The sequence below is a fragment of the Panthera onca genome, chromosome D1 (genome assembly GCF_046562875.1).
Source record: "Panthera onca isolate mPanOnc1 chromosome D1, mPanOnc1 haplotype 2, whole genome shotgun sequence".
Lineage (NCBI taxonomy): Eukaryota > Metazoa > Chordata > Mammalia > Carnivora > Felidae > Panthera > Panthera onca.
This window is the reverse complement of record NC_138348.1, coordinates 57760674-57778931: the sequence shown is the minus strand read 5'-3', so window position 1 is coordinate 57778931 and position 18258 is coordinate 57760674. Positions and strand designations below refer to the sequence as shown.

Genomic DNA, 18258 nt, shown 5'->3' with positions numbered 1-18258 from the left:
TTGCCTTTTAAGAGTAAGAATTGTGACTAAATTGACTTTAATAAACATCTCAAACGCTATTTAAACTTACTAAAAATAGTACCTTGTCACTGATTAATATACTTTTGGGAAGGAGATTTTTTGGAATTGCCTTCAGAGTCCGAGGTACATTATTTTGTATGTTCCTAAGTCTTTGCATTTAAGAGTAGATTTTATTTCCTTTGGGGGCAAAAAGACATCCTGAAGTCATTCAGAGTAGAGTTTAAAGGAAACCAAACTGGGTAATGCTGTATTTGGCTAAAACTAAAGGATGATTATTAAAGTAATAAAAAATGATTGTGAAGTCAGTTGAGAAGAAGCTTTCCTGGAAATCTTTTGGGCAACAGCAGTGATGACTTTGAAGCGCATACCTGTAAGTGTATATTTATTTTTTAAACATCTCATTTTTCTAGTCACATCTCCCTCTGTACCTGAATCATGCCATGTCATCCCATAATATCTACTGGGTATCCTTCAAAGTTTTCAGAAAGCCATTTTAGCATAGCACCTAGTGTTGGTGTTCTAGGCCATTAAATTGCCTAACTCAGGAGAAATCTGTAGATATACCGAAACTCATCCATGTACTGTGTACCAAGGAACTCCCTTTCGTGAAATTCAACTTCAGTTGGTGATAATTGTGTTTTGTGTGTGTGTGATCGTTTCCCCTTTAGTCTTGTTTTGTTTTAACTGAGTGAACTTCTGCTTTGTTAACAAATTGTTTGATCATCCTCTCCGGAATATGTCCTCTTAAAATTATAACAATTTAAATGAATTTTAAGGTGATGAAAATGAAGAATTTCAAAACCCTTAATCTTTCTCTTCAGTGACACTGCCTTACTAGAAGAGGAATTGAAGAAACTCATTGAAGCTCTGATTGAGAATTTTCTTGAGCCCAGTAAAAATGGACTGATCTGGCGTTCTGCTTAGTGCACACCAGTACATCATTTCTTTGCACTGGCACATGGAACAGAACAGCAAAGAACTCCATGTGTTGACGTCATATGAGCATTCTCTCCCTATCTCCTCTGGCCAAGTATCCTTTTACTTTTATTTTCTTTCTTTTGGTTGGCTGACTAAACAAACTATCAATTTGAAATGCAATGGTCTGGAGAGAAATGATTCAAATTTTTTCATAATCTTGAACAAAAGTCATTGCATTAAAAGTATTATAGTGACACGTTGTTCTTCCTTTAACAGAAAAAAAAAAATACATAAGTGAGTTTTCTTATTTAAGTGTGATTAAGCTTAGTTCCATATTATAATTGTGTAGAGCACGGTTTTAAAAAAAAAAGGCAGATAAATGTTATATAATTGTAGAGTTAGTTAAGGAAATTAATCTATAAAATTGACAAGAAAATGGCATTGCTCCCATAATACTGTGGGAAAGTGTCATTGTTATGTCACAGGTATTAACTTACAAAGTAGAGTATTTGAAATAGGGTATTTGCATTTTTAGCTTAGAACCGATGTTACAATATGTGGTTTCAGCTTCTCTTTTTCAGGTGCTCTTAATGTAGTGTGAACTTATTGTACGTATTTAAAATTCTGACGTTTACTGAACGTAAAACAATAGTGGCAATGCTCCTAGTGGTTTCGTTCTTGTCAGATTTCTCAGTGCCTTCTCAGGGTATGGTATGAATTAAAACAGTGTTCCTGCATTGAATATAATTTAATCAGCCAATTTTCAGACAGTTGAGGAAATCTTCCAAACTATGTAGGTGCTTCCCCTCTATAGCAAATAAATTTGCCCTTTAAAAAAATTTTATGAATGCAAATAAAAATGTTAATAAAAGCAAACTCAGTGTAACTATACTGAAGGATCTTCATGTTAGAATTCAGGGTCAGTAATCACAGCCTTCAAGTAAAGAAAAAAATCTGAACTGAGAAAGGAGCTCTAAATTTATTTAAATGTCTAACTTTGGAATTACATTTTTATAAGTAGATTTATTCCTTTATCAGATGAAGTAATGCTAATTTTACTAAGAAATAAAATATCCAGATTTTAGGTGTTAGAATAACACTAAAACTACATGTTTTAAAACTAAATTCCAGTTTGTTCTAACATCTTGCTGGCCACTGTAGAATTTCTGATCTCAAGAGTACTCTTTACCAATTTGGAAAAAAATTTTGGAAGGTCACTTTTGGTTGATTCCCCAGACTTCTAAAAAAGTCTTAATAGAGAAATACCGTTTAATCTTCTTAAAGTGTATCCTGTCCTATATAACTCACAGAATTAATAATTAAACCCAAGTGCTATAGTTAAGAGGTAACAATCACAAGGCCTTGTGTGTAATTATACTGAACAAATAGCTAGTGGGATATAACTGGTATTAGAGAATTTATTTCCTAAAAAATAATAATAGCATAAAATTTAAACATTTATTAAATAACAGTTTGGTTTATTGCAGCTATCAGCTAACATTTGGTTGAACCCATATAGTCCAAGTATAATTTTCAAATTATTGTATTGCCACTATTGTTAATTTGTTCCTTCCTTTCTTATAGCTAGATCTCGTATGACTGTAGGTAATAGCTAGCTAAGGGTAGAGAGCACCATACTTCTGAATGACATTGTTTTCAAAGGCTTTGCACTAGGGAAAATGTGTATACTTTTTTGCTTTATTGGCTTTAAGGAATGTAGAATGTAACTTAGGAGATAGCCTATATTCTGCCAAGTATTATAAACGATGCTATATATATCAAAAATATGTATATTTGGCTTTAGTGTCTGTGTTTCCATGACTGAAGAACAAAGTGAAGCTAAAATGATATGATAGCCCATTCATAATCACTAAAGCCATGTCATGATTGTCATTCTATTATAAAGAGAACAGTTTGAGTGCTTTAATATAATACAATGTTTAAGTCATCTTAAGGTGAAAAGTTATGAAAGCTTAGGTTATCTCAAAAATTTAAAAATCCAAAGTTAAAATTAACAAAATTTTACAAACGTTCCTGAAATGTATAGATTGAGGGAATTATTAGATTCTAGCCAAGCTCTCAAGTCTATGTAAGCATGGTATTTTAACATGAACTTGACATAGTGGGTATACAGTGGCCTAATAGAATAAATCAGTGATCCAAGTCAACCAGGAAGGGCAGAGGTGCTGGCCCATGAGTCTCAGCCTTGGGCTCTACATTGTTTAGCTTTTTCTTTATGAATTATATCACAAAAATGAATGCATTCTCCTTGAGTATATAGATCAAAACTGGGCTTCTCTAGAGTTTTGGGGAAAAGGAACAAACTAGTGGGGCAAGGTCAAAGAATACATTGAAAATAAGCAGTAGAAATAAACAATAGAAAAGTCAATAAGATGGCACAGGAACAACTTCTTGTGAAGGGCAAACTAACCTCTCAAAAAGTAGGGAATAAACTGGCTGTGGGCAAGTTATTTAGCTGTGTTTGTTATTATGATGAACAAATAGCGAACCTTTTGCTTTCTTTCCTTTATTAGCAACCACTAAAAAGAAGCCAAGTTTTAGGAGGTGAGAAAAAGTACCCCCTTACTGATTCAATTCCTGCTAGGATGTTGTGTCTTAGGATCATATGGGAACTGGGGAGGAGAGGACATAGCAGAAATAAAAAGGAATATAATACAAATTGGAAAATAAGACTTGTGAGAAAGAGTTCGAAGAATTAAGATCATTTAACTCTGGGGGGGAGAAAGCTGTTGAGATAGTTTAATAAGTCTTCCTAAGTTATTAGTTGAATCTTTTATTGAAAGGCTCAAAGTAAGAAGGAATATATCAAACTATTCTCTATCTTCAATGAGGACAGACTAAAAAAGAATAAGGATCTTTTTAAAAAAATTAAATAACAAATTTATATATTAAGGAATGTACTAAATGGATTTTAAAGGTTCCTTCCAATACGTTTTTTTAAAACTCAGGTTGGGACAACGATGATATCATAGCACTGAAAGTTACATTTGAGTTTTTGCTCCTTATCTAGAAGAATTTAGCTCACAAGAGACTTTTTGTATATGTTGAGTAGTAGAGGCATGAGTGCAGTCTTTATTCACTGCATAAAGACCTGCTCGGATATTATTTTTAATTTAACCTGGCAAATAAGTGAGACTGGAACACCATTTTATTCATCTTGAAGACTATATAGCATTATAGGATATTTGAGGGTTTTGTTTTAACTGTATTGTTATTTGGGTGTCCTAACTTCAGCAGAGAGGAAGACTCTGTATACTCTGGGCATAAAAGTGTGGATCCAGTGGAAAAAGACTGGATACTCTGGGCATAACTTTATATAGGAAATAGACCTCCTATTTCTTAAAGAGGTTGCTTCTGGAATTGATCGAACAAAGGTATTAGCTGGAGTTTAATGGAGAAATTGTTCTATGAACTATGAATTGCTGCTATTGGTATTTCTTTCAGATGTTTTCCACTGATATTTGTGATGCTTGAAAAATCCAAATTTTGATTGATTGGATAAATTTATTTTATGCCTTTTTCTCTCTACCTCCCTTTTTCCCTAGGTCCCCTCCCACATTTTGTTACTGTGAAAAGCTATTGCCCTATTACCTCACTGATAAGAAATCTTAATTGTATTCATTCAGAATGCTTTAAACGTGTTCATAAACTATGTCTGTTTTTTGGACTTTTGGTTATTTTGTTATTATTGTGAGAATATTTAAGACATTGTAAGAAGTAATTTTAAATCTATTTCATAACCTTTTTGGTCTGTCTGGATACTACTATATGTTAATTTATTATAGCCTTTTACAATTCACTTGTTTTTCTGAGATTGCTCTAGAAACTGATGAGGAAAGAGTCATACTAATCAATTGAATGGTCAATTGATCTCACATATTATTTCAGGTTTCCTTGTACTTGGGGTATCCAAAGCACAAAATTTGAGGAAATCTTTTTTCACATTTGTCCCCACAGCATCTTACCATAAGCTGTAAGAAGTCCCAGGTGGAAAGAAGAGGATCTTTCTTTGCAGGACTTAACACAGCATGATTTTCTTTAGTTCCAGGTGGAAACAAAGTTAAAGTTTTCCATTGGTTACTTTAAAAAATTAACCATACTATTACATTCATTAAATGATCTTTTCTCTTTGTTCATTCAAGACTGTGTACTTGAAAAAGAGGACATATAAGAATGAGTAACGTGTCCAAGGTAAGGGCAAATGACATATCTAAAGTTTGCTTCTCAAATTTTTCCACCCTAAAGCAGAAGAGTATAAATACGTGGGGGGAAGGGGCCCAAGCACAAAATCTGAAGTAGTCTACCACTCGTGAAATTTCGTGTTCTGTCTTAAAAACGTAAGTTGAATTTTGCATTCTCCATAATAAAACTGTTTCGACATAAAGATGATTCCTTCAGTCTTCACGGAAACCAGTGCTGCCGGCAAGGAGCACCACATTTAGCACACGGCCTCTCAGTTTTCCCCCTCTGCCCTCCTCAATTGCCGCGTCCGCCTGGTGGTACACACACTGACTTTGGGAAATATAGACATAGGACATACCTAGGATATTCCCTGCCTTTTAAAAGCTGAAGTTTGAAAGTATTAATGCCAAATTAAACTGAACTGAAACAGCTCCGTTACCACTGAGCCTTATATAATACTGTCAGAGGTGTTGGCCCATTTGTTTTCGTTAACTCATTGGCATTTCTTGACCGAGAAGGAGCACCCAACTATCAGCTCCCTGAGAGCAGAGATCATGTTTTATTAGTTTTTCATACCCACACCCTCCCCCTGCCCCCCAGATATAGTACGTGTTATAGAGTGCCTAGTTGGTGACAGTAGGAATTAGGGGGTTGTATTTTAAAGAAACTAATAGTTTAAGTAAGAAACAATCAAAAATGTTAATTTTCTGATTCAGTTTTTTTAAGCATTTCTCATTGCTGGAATTTATGATAAATCTTCATTAAGCATGCACACCCTTAAATACTGTTCCTTTTGAGAGAGCAGAGCATATTCCTATTTGCAAATTATATATAATGCCTAGTATTTTACACTCAAAGCAAGATGTTGGCCAAGTAGGCTAAGAAGGTATCTATGTAGACTTAATATCACGGGTTATAAGTGCCATTTTGAGCCTAATAGTGCTACCTTCCAAGTGAGTCACAACTAATTTGAAACTATTTGGTATATTTTGTCCACTGTTATGATTCATCATATATCTTAAAAGAGGCACTCAAACAAGAGTCTGCATCTGTATATATGGTGAGGCCTTTTTGTTTTAGGCTAAAATAAACTCTTTGTATTATGTCATTGAATATGCCAGATAAAATATATACAGTTAAGAATGAATTATTTTTCTGACCTGTGCAGCAGTTGCTCAAAATTGTGCCATTGTTTTAACAGTTTCTGTCAACATTTTCTCATTTTTTTCCCGATGAAAACACCAGGATGTATCATAAGTACTGCCTGTGAGAATTTGCACTTGAAGTGTTTGTGAGTGGATTTCTTGTGGTTTTAGCCAAATGAAGTGTTATCGGTAATAAACAGGCCTCTTTATAAGCATGAGTTTCTGTGTAATTTTTATTATCTTAATTACTGTGTGGTTCATAAAGTTTGCTATCCAAATGGAACATATTTTTGAAATATACGCATGGCATACCTAGAACCTACTTTCAGCCTAAATGAATATTCTAGCTTATTATTCACTAAACATGTTCATAAACTGGCTCATCAGAAGTCCCAGAAGAAAGAGCTAATATTCAAGTTTTTTCCATCTTATTTTTCTCTTTCTTTCATTTGACCTAATTTGTCTATTCACCTTAGCATCAGTTAACATAATAAAAAGTTAAATATATATTATAATATATTTGTTATTCCTGGTCCTTCCTTCCTGTCTTCCCTAAACTTGCACTTCCTCATTTCTGTTAGTGATAGGACCATTCTCCTGTCTTTATTTTCCTCTCTTTAATTCTGATTCTAATCATTAAATGGTCTCATCTTGCATGCAGCTTGCTTTAAATTATTTTATCCTTTGCTTCATTATTTTTTTTTAATTTTTTTAATGTTTGTGTATTTTTGAGACAGAGAGAGACAGAGCATGAGCCGGGGAGGGGCAGAGAGAGAGAGGGAGACACAGAATCTGAAGCAGGGTCCAGGCTCTGAGCTGTCAGCACAGAGCCCGACGTGGGGCTTGAACTCACGTACTGTGAGATCGTGACCTGAGCTGAAGTCAGACTCTTAACCAACAGAGTCACCCAGGCACCCCATGCTTCATTATTTCATTTTATAAATATTTATGAAGTTGGAAATATGTAGGTACCAAGGGCCCTCCAGAAGGCTACAAAGTAGGAAAAAAGACACAGCAGCCATTTTATTGTTGGAACAGCCTGTTCAGGACACTGTTCCCACTACCCCCAATCCACCAGATCACCTTTATCTATTCCTTATGTCTTTGGATTCAAAGCACTAGAAAGAAGGCCCAGTTGGCTTTTGTGATACTTTGGTGACATGCCTTCCTCCTAGCTGAAACCAAAAACTGATAAGAGAAGAATTTGACCCCCCAGCTTCCTTCTGAATGGTAGTAGGAGGCAGGCCACTGCATTTATACCTTTCCATCGAGACACAGTGGGAGAGAGTTAATTGACCGATTGGAAATTATGGGGAAGGCAAAGAAAGAGGGAGGACGCATCAAGCACAGATCAGCTTGAGTGTGCAGAGAACTGTAAGTGGTTTGCTATTGGCATGTTGAGTAGGGGTGTGAGTGGAGAGAGCCCTGTGTGCTATGGTATGGAGCTTGGACTTCAATCAGCAGGTGAGAGTATAGAAAGGCATAAACAGAAGGTCTCTGAGATGGTGGTGTGGGTGGGGAGGTGGTATGAGAGAGCCCATCCCTGGTAAGAACCTTAAAGTTCATCTTATCCAACCCTCATCAATTCCCACTATCTGCAGATTTATATTTGAACCTCTCCTGTGACAACTTGCCAAGACAAGTTGTACTCTTTTAAAGAAAGGCCAGTATAGGGGCTTCTGGGTGGCTCAGTTGGTTAGGTGTCTGACTTCGGCAGAGGTCACGATCTTAAGGTTTGTGGGTTCGAGCCCCACGTCAGACTCTGTGCTGACAGCTCGGAGCCCGGAGCCTGCTTCAGATTCTGTGTCTCCCTTTCTCTCTGCCCTTCCCATACTCACTCTGTCTCTCAAAAATAAATAAACGAAAAAAAATTTTTTTAATTTATAAAAAAAATACTAAAGGCCAGTAGAGAGTTCTTTCTTGTGTTCAGCTGAAATATGCCTCCCGAAGCTTCTGCCCTCCAATTGTATTTGAAAGATCAATGTGATTCCAAACTGCATCTCCTTTTCACTCCAAATCCCTTTTCCCTCAGTATAAATATGCACAGTGCAGCTACTGTTCCTTGTATGACCATCCAATTGCCTTCCTGATCACCACGTGGACAGTTTTCAAAAAACTGGATCCAGAGTTAATATGCTACACCAGAAATGGTAGTACCAGCCCAGAGTAGTAAAAGGTGGGATTTAGTCCTGATATGGGAGGGGGCTCTGCCTGGGGCACACTGCGTGACACTCCTTCACTTCGCAAATAACTCCTTTAACCCTCAATTCAAGCATCATGCCTTCCAAAAAACCTTCACTGCCCGGTTGCCACCTCCCACCCCACCAGCCAAGCTGGACAGGGGCCCTGCTCTATATGGCCATAGCTCCCTTTGCCAGCCTCTGTTACAGCACATCCCACACCAGGAAGAAATGATCTGCTTGTGTATTGGACTCTCCCAGCTCTCCTAAAGCTGGAATTGGCTGACTCAATGCAGTATCCCCCAGTGCCCCGAACTGAGCCAAGCGGATGATGAGCCCTCAAAAAAAAAAAAAAAAAAAAAAAAAAAAAAAGGTTCAGCTGAAGTGAACTGAATTGGAATATTGGAATTTGAGCTGAGCTTTTATTTTTTTTTTAATTTTTTTTTTTACGTTTTATTTATTTTTGAGACAGAGAGACAGAGCATGAATGGGGGAGGGGCAGAGAGAGAGGGAGACACAGAATCGGAAGCAGGCTCCAGGCTCTGAGCCATCAGCCCAGAGCCCGACGCGGGGCTTGAACTCACGGACCGCGAGATCGTGACCTGAGCTGAAGTCGGTCGCTTAACCGACTGAGCCACCCAGGCGCCCCTGAGCTGAGCTTTTAAAGGCAAGTAGGCTGTGAATAAGCAAAGGGGAGGAGACACACATGTTATATGAGTACATTCAACTCAAAGCAAAGAAATATGTGAATGAAGACTTGGGAAGTAGGACTACTTGAGATTTGCTAGAGGGCTTCAAGACAGACATAAACTGAAGCGGAAAAAAGTCATAAACTGAGGGGAGAGAAATCAACCTGAGGATGAATAAGGCATGGGGGAAGGGTAGAAGAGATTTGTTCCCATGTGGGGAGGGAACAAGGGCGGAAAAAAACCAGCAACTGGGTCAGTTTCTTCCAGTAGCTATTCCGCTATTCCATTCCCACATATGCATACTCCCCTCCCCTCCCCCCCCCCCCCCCCCCCCCCCCGTGGACAGGGATCCACGACCCACAAAAGAAACAGTCCCTGCGCAAAGCAAGGAACCCAAATTCAGTGCAAGCATCTCTCTTGACAATTAGGGAAGCCTGAGGGTCGGATCAGGGACCCACTTGAGTCCACGGAGTGGATTTCTACAGGACCCAAGTTGTCTTACTCCCAAACTGCTGTTTCCCCGCCACTACGCGCCGCCCCCCTCCACTCCCATGACCTGAGGATGGCTAGTTAAAATTCTTTCAATAAATCTTAGTCTTTAGTCAGAAAGGGCCCTTCCTATTTCTATTCCGTTGAAAACTAAGGTCCAGAGAGAAGTGATACCCTGGGTCACAGAGCTGGTAAGAGACAAAACTGGAACTAATAGGTCTCCTGACTGGTAGTCCCTTCTCCTTCCGGTCCCTTCTCCTTAACCTGCTGGAAGCAGGACCGTGAATAAGAGGTTGGTAAGATGTCATCCATCTTTACAAAGACAAGAACAGTGACAGTGCAACAGAAGTGCTATAATAGTGGGGCGCCTGGGTGGCTCAGTCAGTTAAGCGTAGGAGGACTTCAGCTCAGGTCGTGATCTTGTGATCTCACAGTTCGTGAGTTTGAGCCCCGAGTCAGGCTCTGTGCTGACAGCTCTGAGCCTGAGCCTGCTTTAGATTCTGTGCCTCCCTCTCTGCCCCTCCCCCACACATGCTCTGTCTCTGTGTCTCTCAAAAACAAATAAGCAAAAGAAATGTTGTAAAAGGTGAACACAGAAATGGTGCAGGAGGAGAGAGGGGCAGCTGTGTGGGGTCCAGGAGGGGGTCCAAACAATTGCTTGGGACTAGAGTGGAGCCTTGAAGAGAGAACAGGTGTCTGTTGGGCAGAGAAACAAGGAAAGGCCTTGCAGACCCAGGAGACAGCAAGAAAAAAGCAGGAAGAAGCATCCTGGGAAGGCTGAATAATAGGTTTCTGATCTCAGCCATTGGCACTTCTGATTTTATACACTCTTTCTGGGTGAAATGCCCATAGTTCCCACTATTGCTCTGAGAGTATACAGTGAGACAGAGGCAGGATAAGCTCAACAGACATTTCTGTTCAAGAAGGAGAAGCATGAAAGGGGCATAGCCATCCTTAAACAGAGCAATTCTGACTCCAGCTAGATAAACACCAGATGGGGCTCCAGCCTGGGAGAAGGGATATTCTAATATTCCTTGCTCTGGCCTGCGCTCTGCTCCCTGGAAGTGGCTCCCTAGTCCACTGATCTCTGTGCTTCTTGGCTCCACCCTCTGGACCCTCCCTCCTTGTCCATCTCTTTCCTTAGCTACTTCTTTTTTTTTTTTTTTTTTTTTTTTTTTTAAATGTTTGTTTATTTTTGAGACAGAGAGAGACAGAGCATGAATGGGGGAGGGGCAGAGAGAGAGGGAGACACAGAATCGGAAGCAGGTTCCAGGCTCTGAGCCATCAGCCCAGAGCCTGACGCGGGGCTCGAACTCACAGACCGTGAGATCGTGACCTGAGCTGAAGTCGGACGCTCAACCGACTGAGCCACCCAGGCGCCCCTTTCCTTAGCTACTTCTGAAGCAGTAGCACATGCGGGGAGCTGGGTAGCAATGGGAATTATTTCTCAGTTCCTTTTAGTTCAAGCTGTTGGTACTTTGGCACGTACAACTCATTTAAAATTTTTGTGGGTTTTCTATGTATCTGATTATGGTCAACTCTATACTCACAACTGTTTTTGAGACATCTCCCTCAATTTTATCACTGCTATTTTGGAATTGGGCTTCTGTGGATATTGCTGTTAGGAAGGATTCCAAGAAGTCTTTTTGTCTAGGAATCTACTAGACATCACTAATTCTTTCAAAGTCTTTACAAACTGTGTTACAGCTACATCTTTGATATGATCTACATCTCCAGAATGTATTTTCCTGTAATAACCCTATGCTGGCTAGAGAGCCTCAAGATGAAAAAATTTTATTATTTATTTATTTTTTAAATTTTATTTTAGAAAGAGAACGCTCATGAGCAGGAGAGAGGCAGAGAAAGAGAGAAAGAGAGAGAGAGAGAGAGAGAGAGAGAGAGAGAGAGAGAGAGAATCTTAATCCATGCTAAGCATGGAGTCTGACATGGGGCTCAATCCCACAACCCTGGGATCATGACCTGAGCCAAAATCAGATGCTCAACTGACTGAGCCACCCAGGTGTCCCCCAAAAAGTTTTATTTTTTAACCAAGTCCTGTCCCTCTGTTCTCTCTAAATTCTTTTTGCCAGTTCTTTCTTTAGCTGGTACCTCTCTTCCTGTTACAAGGTTACACAGCTAGGAACACCCAACTGACACTTTCAACACTCTGCCTAGAGATCTCCTTAGCTAACCAAACACTTTCTGAGTATTTTCCCCCAGCTTCCAAGTTGCCATAGGCAACACTTCGGCCAATTGTTTTGCTATTATAAAACACAGATCACCATTTTTCCAGCCTCCAAACAATTTCCTCACCATTTTTTCCAGACTTCACTGTTTGCTTGCCATTTTTCCAATCTCCACCCATCCCTGATCCCAAAGCCAATGCCATGAATTTGGGGTTTTGTTAAAGGTAAGCATTTCACTTTCAGACACCAGTTTCTGTAATGGTCAACTTTTGCTGTAAAACAAACTACCCCAAAACTATTTATATGTCTCACAGCTTGGCAATTTGGACTGAGATCATCTGTCTGGTTCTTCTGGTCCAATTATCAGATGGGGGTCAGCTGCCAAGTTGATTGGGTGCTGGTTAGTTTAGGATGGCCTCAGCTGGGTTGGCTGAGTTCTGCCTCATGTGGCTCCCATATTTCAGCAGGCTAGCCCAGGCTTGTTCACATGGGTGCCTGGGCAGGGATCCAAAAGGGAAGGTCACAGCATGTAAGGCCTCTTGAGGCCTAGGCTCAGAACTGGTACACGTCACTTCTATTGCATTTTATTGGCTAAAGAAAGTAATAAGGCCTTCCCAGATTCAAGGGGAGGAGGAATGCAAAGGGGAATGAAAAGAAATGCAAAATCACATAGTAACGGGTGTGGATACAGGGCAGAATAGGACCATGGCTATTTTTACAGCCCACCATACCTCCTCAGAAGCAGCCTCATCATGAATTTGGTATGCATCCTTCCCTTCCAATCTTTATAATTATGTGAACACAAAAATATTTTTTCCCATCACTGTTATATGTTTTTAAATGAATGACTTCACATATACCAAAGAATCTGTATAATGTAAATGTAAGATACAAAGAATAAAATACTTTCGTAAGAGAGAAACAGAATTTTGGCAATACATTTTACCCTCCCTGTGTATCCTTCCCACCAAACATTCATTTCTCACCTGGACTATGCAATGGCTTCCTAGCTGACTTTTTCTGCCTCCGGTCTTGCTTCATCCAATCAATCAGGTCAACCCACTGTAGTCACAATGCTCTCTCAAAACAAAAACCGAATCATACCGCTCCTCTCTTTAAAACTGTTCACTTGTTTCCCATTGGCCTTAGCATAAAACCAAACTTATTAACAGAGTAGGCCCTTCATCATCTAGCTCCTATTCACACTTCCTGCCTCATATTTGCCGTCCATCCCCAAATGTGCCATGCTTTTTCTCTAAACTGATCAATGGGTATTGACCAAAGAAAGTGGCTTCCATAGTTCCCCGTACCTTCTCCTACATGGCATGTATCACTGTTGTTGTTGGCCACCAGGCTCCTCTTCTTAATCCTGGGTGCTAAGCACAGCACCTAGAACCATAGATGCTCACTAATGGTTAAATGAATGCATGAAGAATGAATGGTAGGTTCTGGGGACAAAGAGAACTTCCACCAAAAGCTCCTAGTGTAGGTGGAGAACAGATTTAGATAGATAGACACACAGACAGACAGACAGACCGATCCATCTCTCTGCTAAACAAACAGCAAATAAATGCCTGACAAAGATGGTACATTTAAGTTAGCTTCTAAGTTCCACCAGGGGGCACTATGGGAACGCCTCAGGTTTCTCCGGAAAAATCAATGTCATTTCCTTGGAAAGACCCTACCTACTTTGGAGGAGATGTAATTTTCAAAGGTGATGCTTGTTTGTTTGTTTTTTGTTTTTGTTTTTGTTTTTTAATAAACTCCCTAGTCAGTCCACTTGAAAGAGCTGTATCTCAGCCATCTGTGAGTTTGAAGGACCGAAGTAACTCCTGTTGGTGTCCACTTTATTATCTGTAATGGTTCTTCAACTTGGAATCATCACAAGAGCTTTCAAAAACATGACTTAATTTATCTTCCACATCAACTGTTGGGAGCCAGAATAGGGATTGTTGTTATTATTTCCATCTTACAGATGGTAACTCTAAGGGTCAAGAGGTACCTTAGCAAAGACTTAAATCTGTCTCCCAAATTCAAATGTATTTAACTAAAAGTATATTTAGTTCCAGGCTATGTAAAAGATGATAGAAATACAAAGGCATTCCCTCCAAATGTCTTAGAAGTAAAGACTGTCAAAACTAGAGGGAATTTTGGAAATCACCTAATGAAGTGTCCTCAACTCAAACATGCATAAAAATCTCCCCAAGAGCCTGCTAAAAATAGATTCCTTGACTTTCTCCTACCCCCCCCCCCACCCCAAACACACACATTTTTATTTAACAAGTCTTGGTGGGAATCTTGAAATGGAATTTTTCATAAGAACATCCATTTGTCCCCACCATGGTTCTGATGCAGATGAACTGTGGACTACACTTTTAGAAACATCAATCCACTGGTTTAATCCTTTCATAACAGAAGAGAAAACTCACGAGAAGTGAGTGGAAGTGAGTCCCACAGAAACTCTCCTTGGGTATAGTAAGGGAGGCTGGCCCTGGAACTGATCATGAGCACCTGAAGTAATGATACAAGGAAAGAATGCCCAACCGAGAACTGGAGATTCTGGGTTCAATTTCAGGCTTTACCATCTTGCTAATGAATCACTTAACCTCACTGAACTATGATTTTCTCAACTGTAAAATGCAGAACAACAATACATATTCCATAGACTTACTGTGAGGAAAAAAGGAGATAAATAGCATAAAGGGTTTGGCAGGGGACTGGCACGTAGAGGACCCTTGATAAAAGAGATTGGTTGATGGGTTTATTTTGAATGCTCTTTCTACTCCATTTATTCTATTTCTTTTTTTTTTTTTTTAAGTTTATTTATTTATTTTGAGAGAGAGAGAGAGAGAATATGCATGGGGCGGAGCAGAGAGAGAGGGAGAGAGAATTCCAAGCAGGCTCCACGCTGTCAGCACAGAACCCCACACGGGTCCGGAACCCATGAACTGTGAGATCATGACCTGAGCCACTATCAAGAGTCGGATGCCTAACCAAATGAGCCACCCAAGCGCCCCTAACTCTAGCTCCTTAAATGAGTAATGGCTGTTGCCAGGTACTCCGCTAGGCAGTCCTGCCTACACGAAGCTTGTGATCTAGTGGAGCCGATGGTCATTAATTATAGAAATAAGAAATTACTATTGTAATAAATACTACCAAAGGAAAATATAAACTGTGCTTTAAATAATGTGGGGATTCAAACCTAATCTTCAGACAAATAAAACGTCCTGAGGAAATGACTCAAAGGATGAGTAGGAATTAGTCAGAAATTATACACGGATCAGGAAAGAGCTTGGCAGGAGTGGGAAATGAAAAGGCCAGAGTGGCTGGTGTGGAGTGAGCAGGAGAGAGGGGCATGAAACTAAGGATGATTACTATTTCTGGAAAACTTTCCTTTTATCCTGCCTTGATATTTATGTGAAAATTTTTATCTTTTCATTCACCCTCTTTTCCATTTCAATTTTTTTCCCCACTTTTACACTATAAAGCCTAATAATACTAGTAACATTTCCTCAAAGCTAACAGAGTAGTCCCACCATATCTGCAAGGGATACGTTCCAAGACCCCCAGGAAATGCCTAAAACTGCGGGTAGTACTGAACCCCAAATATACTATGTTTTTCCTATACTAATTTATAAATTAGGCACAGTAAGAGATTAAGAACAGTAACTAATAATAAAGTAGAACAAATATAACAATATACTTACTATAAGAAAAGTTACGTGAATGTGGTCTCTCTCTCAAATTATCTTTTTGTACTGTACTAACCCTGCTTGTGATGATGTGAGATGATAAAATGCCTACATGCTGAGGTGAAGTGAGGTGGAGACGTAGGCATAGTGATGGAGCATTAGGCTACTATTGACTTGACAGGGTGTCAGAAGGAGGATCGTCTGCTTCTGGACCCTGGTTGGCCTCAGGTAAATGACACCACGGGAAGTGAAACTGTGAATAAAGGGGACTACTCTGCACATTTTTCAGTTTCTGATGTTCAGAAATAGGCATTGTCTACTAAGGCAAGTTTATAAACAAAAAAACACCTTGCTAAATACCAAACAGGAGTATAAATTGAGCTGTTACAATTAGCTGTGCTTAGAAAGTATCTATTCTATTGTCACATAGTTATTTGTACTGGTAGTATAATTCAGTTACATTTTAGTTCGGTTTTAGTTAAACTTAGAACCCTGTGCTACTCAGAGTGACTTTAAAACTCCTCTCTGGTGCAGAATTAAATTAAATATTATAATGGGGGACGTTCTAGTTATGGGAAGATGAAATGGACACATTCTACTGTGTCTCCCCAATGACTGCAGCTATGAAACCTGGACAGAACGCATGGAAATGACATTTGAGGACTCTGAAAAGTAAATGACAGCAGGTAGATTTGGAAAGACCAGAATTTGAAGCATCACTGAGCTGGCATTAAATTTCCACTTTTCAATCCTCAATGGCCCTAAACCCAGAATTGGGACCCAAGGTGAGGACTGGGAGAGCTGCAGGAGAAACCCACTAGCTCTGGCTCAAGCAAAGAGGAATAGAACTCCCCTACTCAGAGGGGCGAGATCTCACGTTTTCCTTTGTTCTCTCTTTTCCCGTACCCCACACATCTCCCCGGGGCAATCTCACAGTGGTGGCCCCAATGGCAAAGGTGGCAGTGAGGTTCCTGCGGCTGTCTAAAACATTGAGTTATCTTATGTATTACATCTACCTACACTGAAACCATCTTAAATAATGCTGTAATTTTTGCTTCGGCAATCCTAACAGGGTGGGGAAACCCCCACTGATTTTTTTCTCTCTGCATCCTCCTGCCACTTGGTCCCAGACATATGTAATAATGAGAAGCATACAGCGGAATAGAGTTATTTGAAGCCCAGGTCTTTGGCCAGAGAACCAAAAAGGGAAGTATCAGTAGGCTGTAAACTATCAGAGAGATTGTAGAGAGGGCGAAGCTCGAGAGATCAACCCCATAATTCCCGGACTCACCCCTTAGCTCTGCAGGCATGGATCTGATGCTAAAGTACATACCATAGACCTAAGAACTGAGGTATGGGACAGACCACTGTCTGGGTCCAAATGTGGCACACAAATGGGACAAATCTGAAAAGTATTGCAAAAACTGAAAACTGAACTGACATTGAACTCATGGTCGCAGAAGGCAGATCAGAACTTGTGGCTTGAATCCAACTGAGTTAACTACAAGCTACACAAAAATATTAATATTTTCTATATCATTTAAATAAGATCTAGGGAGGAGCCAAGATGGCGGAACAGCATGGAAGCTTTTTGTGTGTCTCGCGTCCATGAAATACTGCCAGACCAACATTAAACCATCCTACACACCTAGAAAACTGATTGGAGGATTAAAACAACAATCTGCACAACCTGAACCACAGAATTCAGCAGGTACGCGACACAAAGAGCTGAACTTGGGGAGCAAGAAACCCTGAATGGTAGGGAACCCCTATTGTGGGCAGAGTGAGGATGGAGACTGGGGAGGGGGGAACATACGGGAAAAACACCCCTCCCCAAAAGCAGCTGGAGAGAAAGTGGAAAATTGGAAATAGCCGCAGGGACTAAACTAAAAAGGGAGAAAAGAGAAAGGAGAGGGTTTAAATTCCATTAAGACTGTAAACAAGGGGAGCACAAAGGCTGCAACTCAGCAGCTCCATACCTGGCGGTGCTCTGGTGGGAAAGGTGAATCCCCAGGAACAGAGTGGGATCCAGGAGGTTCACGGGCCACACGGGAAAAAGCGGTTCCGCTGCTGGAAGGACATTTGGTAGAGACTGTTGAAGCCACCTGGAAGGCAGCCACATTCGCTGGTGCTGGGGCAAGGTTGTTGAAGGTGAAGCCTGGTGCCAGACGTGTGTTGCAATTTTCCATGGACCCTGAAACGCTGCGGCTACACTGTCTCACGATCTTTTTCTGGGGCAGGCTGGCACCTGACCGCAGTCTCGGGGCACCAGCAGCACCCGGGTCCAGCAAGCGTTCCTGGGAGCAGCCGACATTCGGCCATTGCTCGGTGAGACCCTCCCGCAGAGGGGCAGAGGAGGTCAAAGCCGCAGTCCTTCGGAAGTAAGGGGCCAGGGGAAAACAGCCGCATCTGAGACAAAACTTGGGAGAGAGATACTGCCTGGGGCCTAGTCACGGAGAGTGGAAAAGCGGGGAGTGGATGAGAGCTGAAGACGGAGGACCAGTGCGCATTGCTGATCTGGGAGAACAGACTGGGTGGCCGCGTGGCGCCATTTTTCACCGCTCCCGCGCATGCTCATGCGCACCGACAAGCACCGCAACAATCCACCCCAGTAGGCTAGCAGCGCCATCTAGTGGAGAGTGGTGCTGTTACAGCGGGCCCTGCCCTACTGGGCCAACTTCGCTATTCAAGAGCACAAACCTCACCACTGGCTTAATTTATGGACTATAAAGAGC

The 18258-nt window shown here is 40.6% G+C and overlaps 1 protein-coding gene across 1 annotated transcript in view; it reads left to right on the top strand.

Moving 5' to 3' along the window:
* PGM2L1 (phosphoglucomutase 2 like 1) overlaps positions 1-6500 on the top strand; it is a 50959-nt gene extending 44459 nt beyond the window's left edge. Inside the window, exon 14 of the mRNA XM_078433095.2 lies at positions 843-6500. Coding sequence (XP_078289221.1) covers positions 843-945 — 103 coding nt within the window. The 3' untranslated portion in view covers positions 946-6500. The remainder of the gene's footprint in view (positions 1-842) is intronic.
* The last annotated feature ends 11758 nt before the right edge of the window (positions 6501-18258 follow it).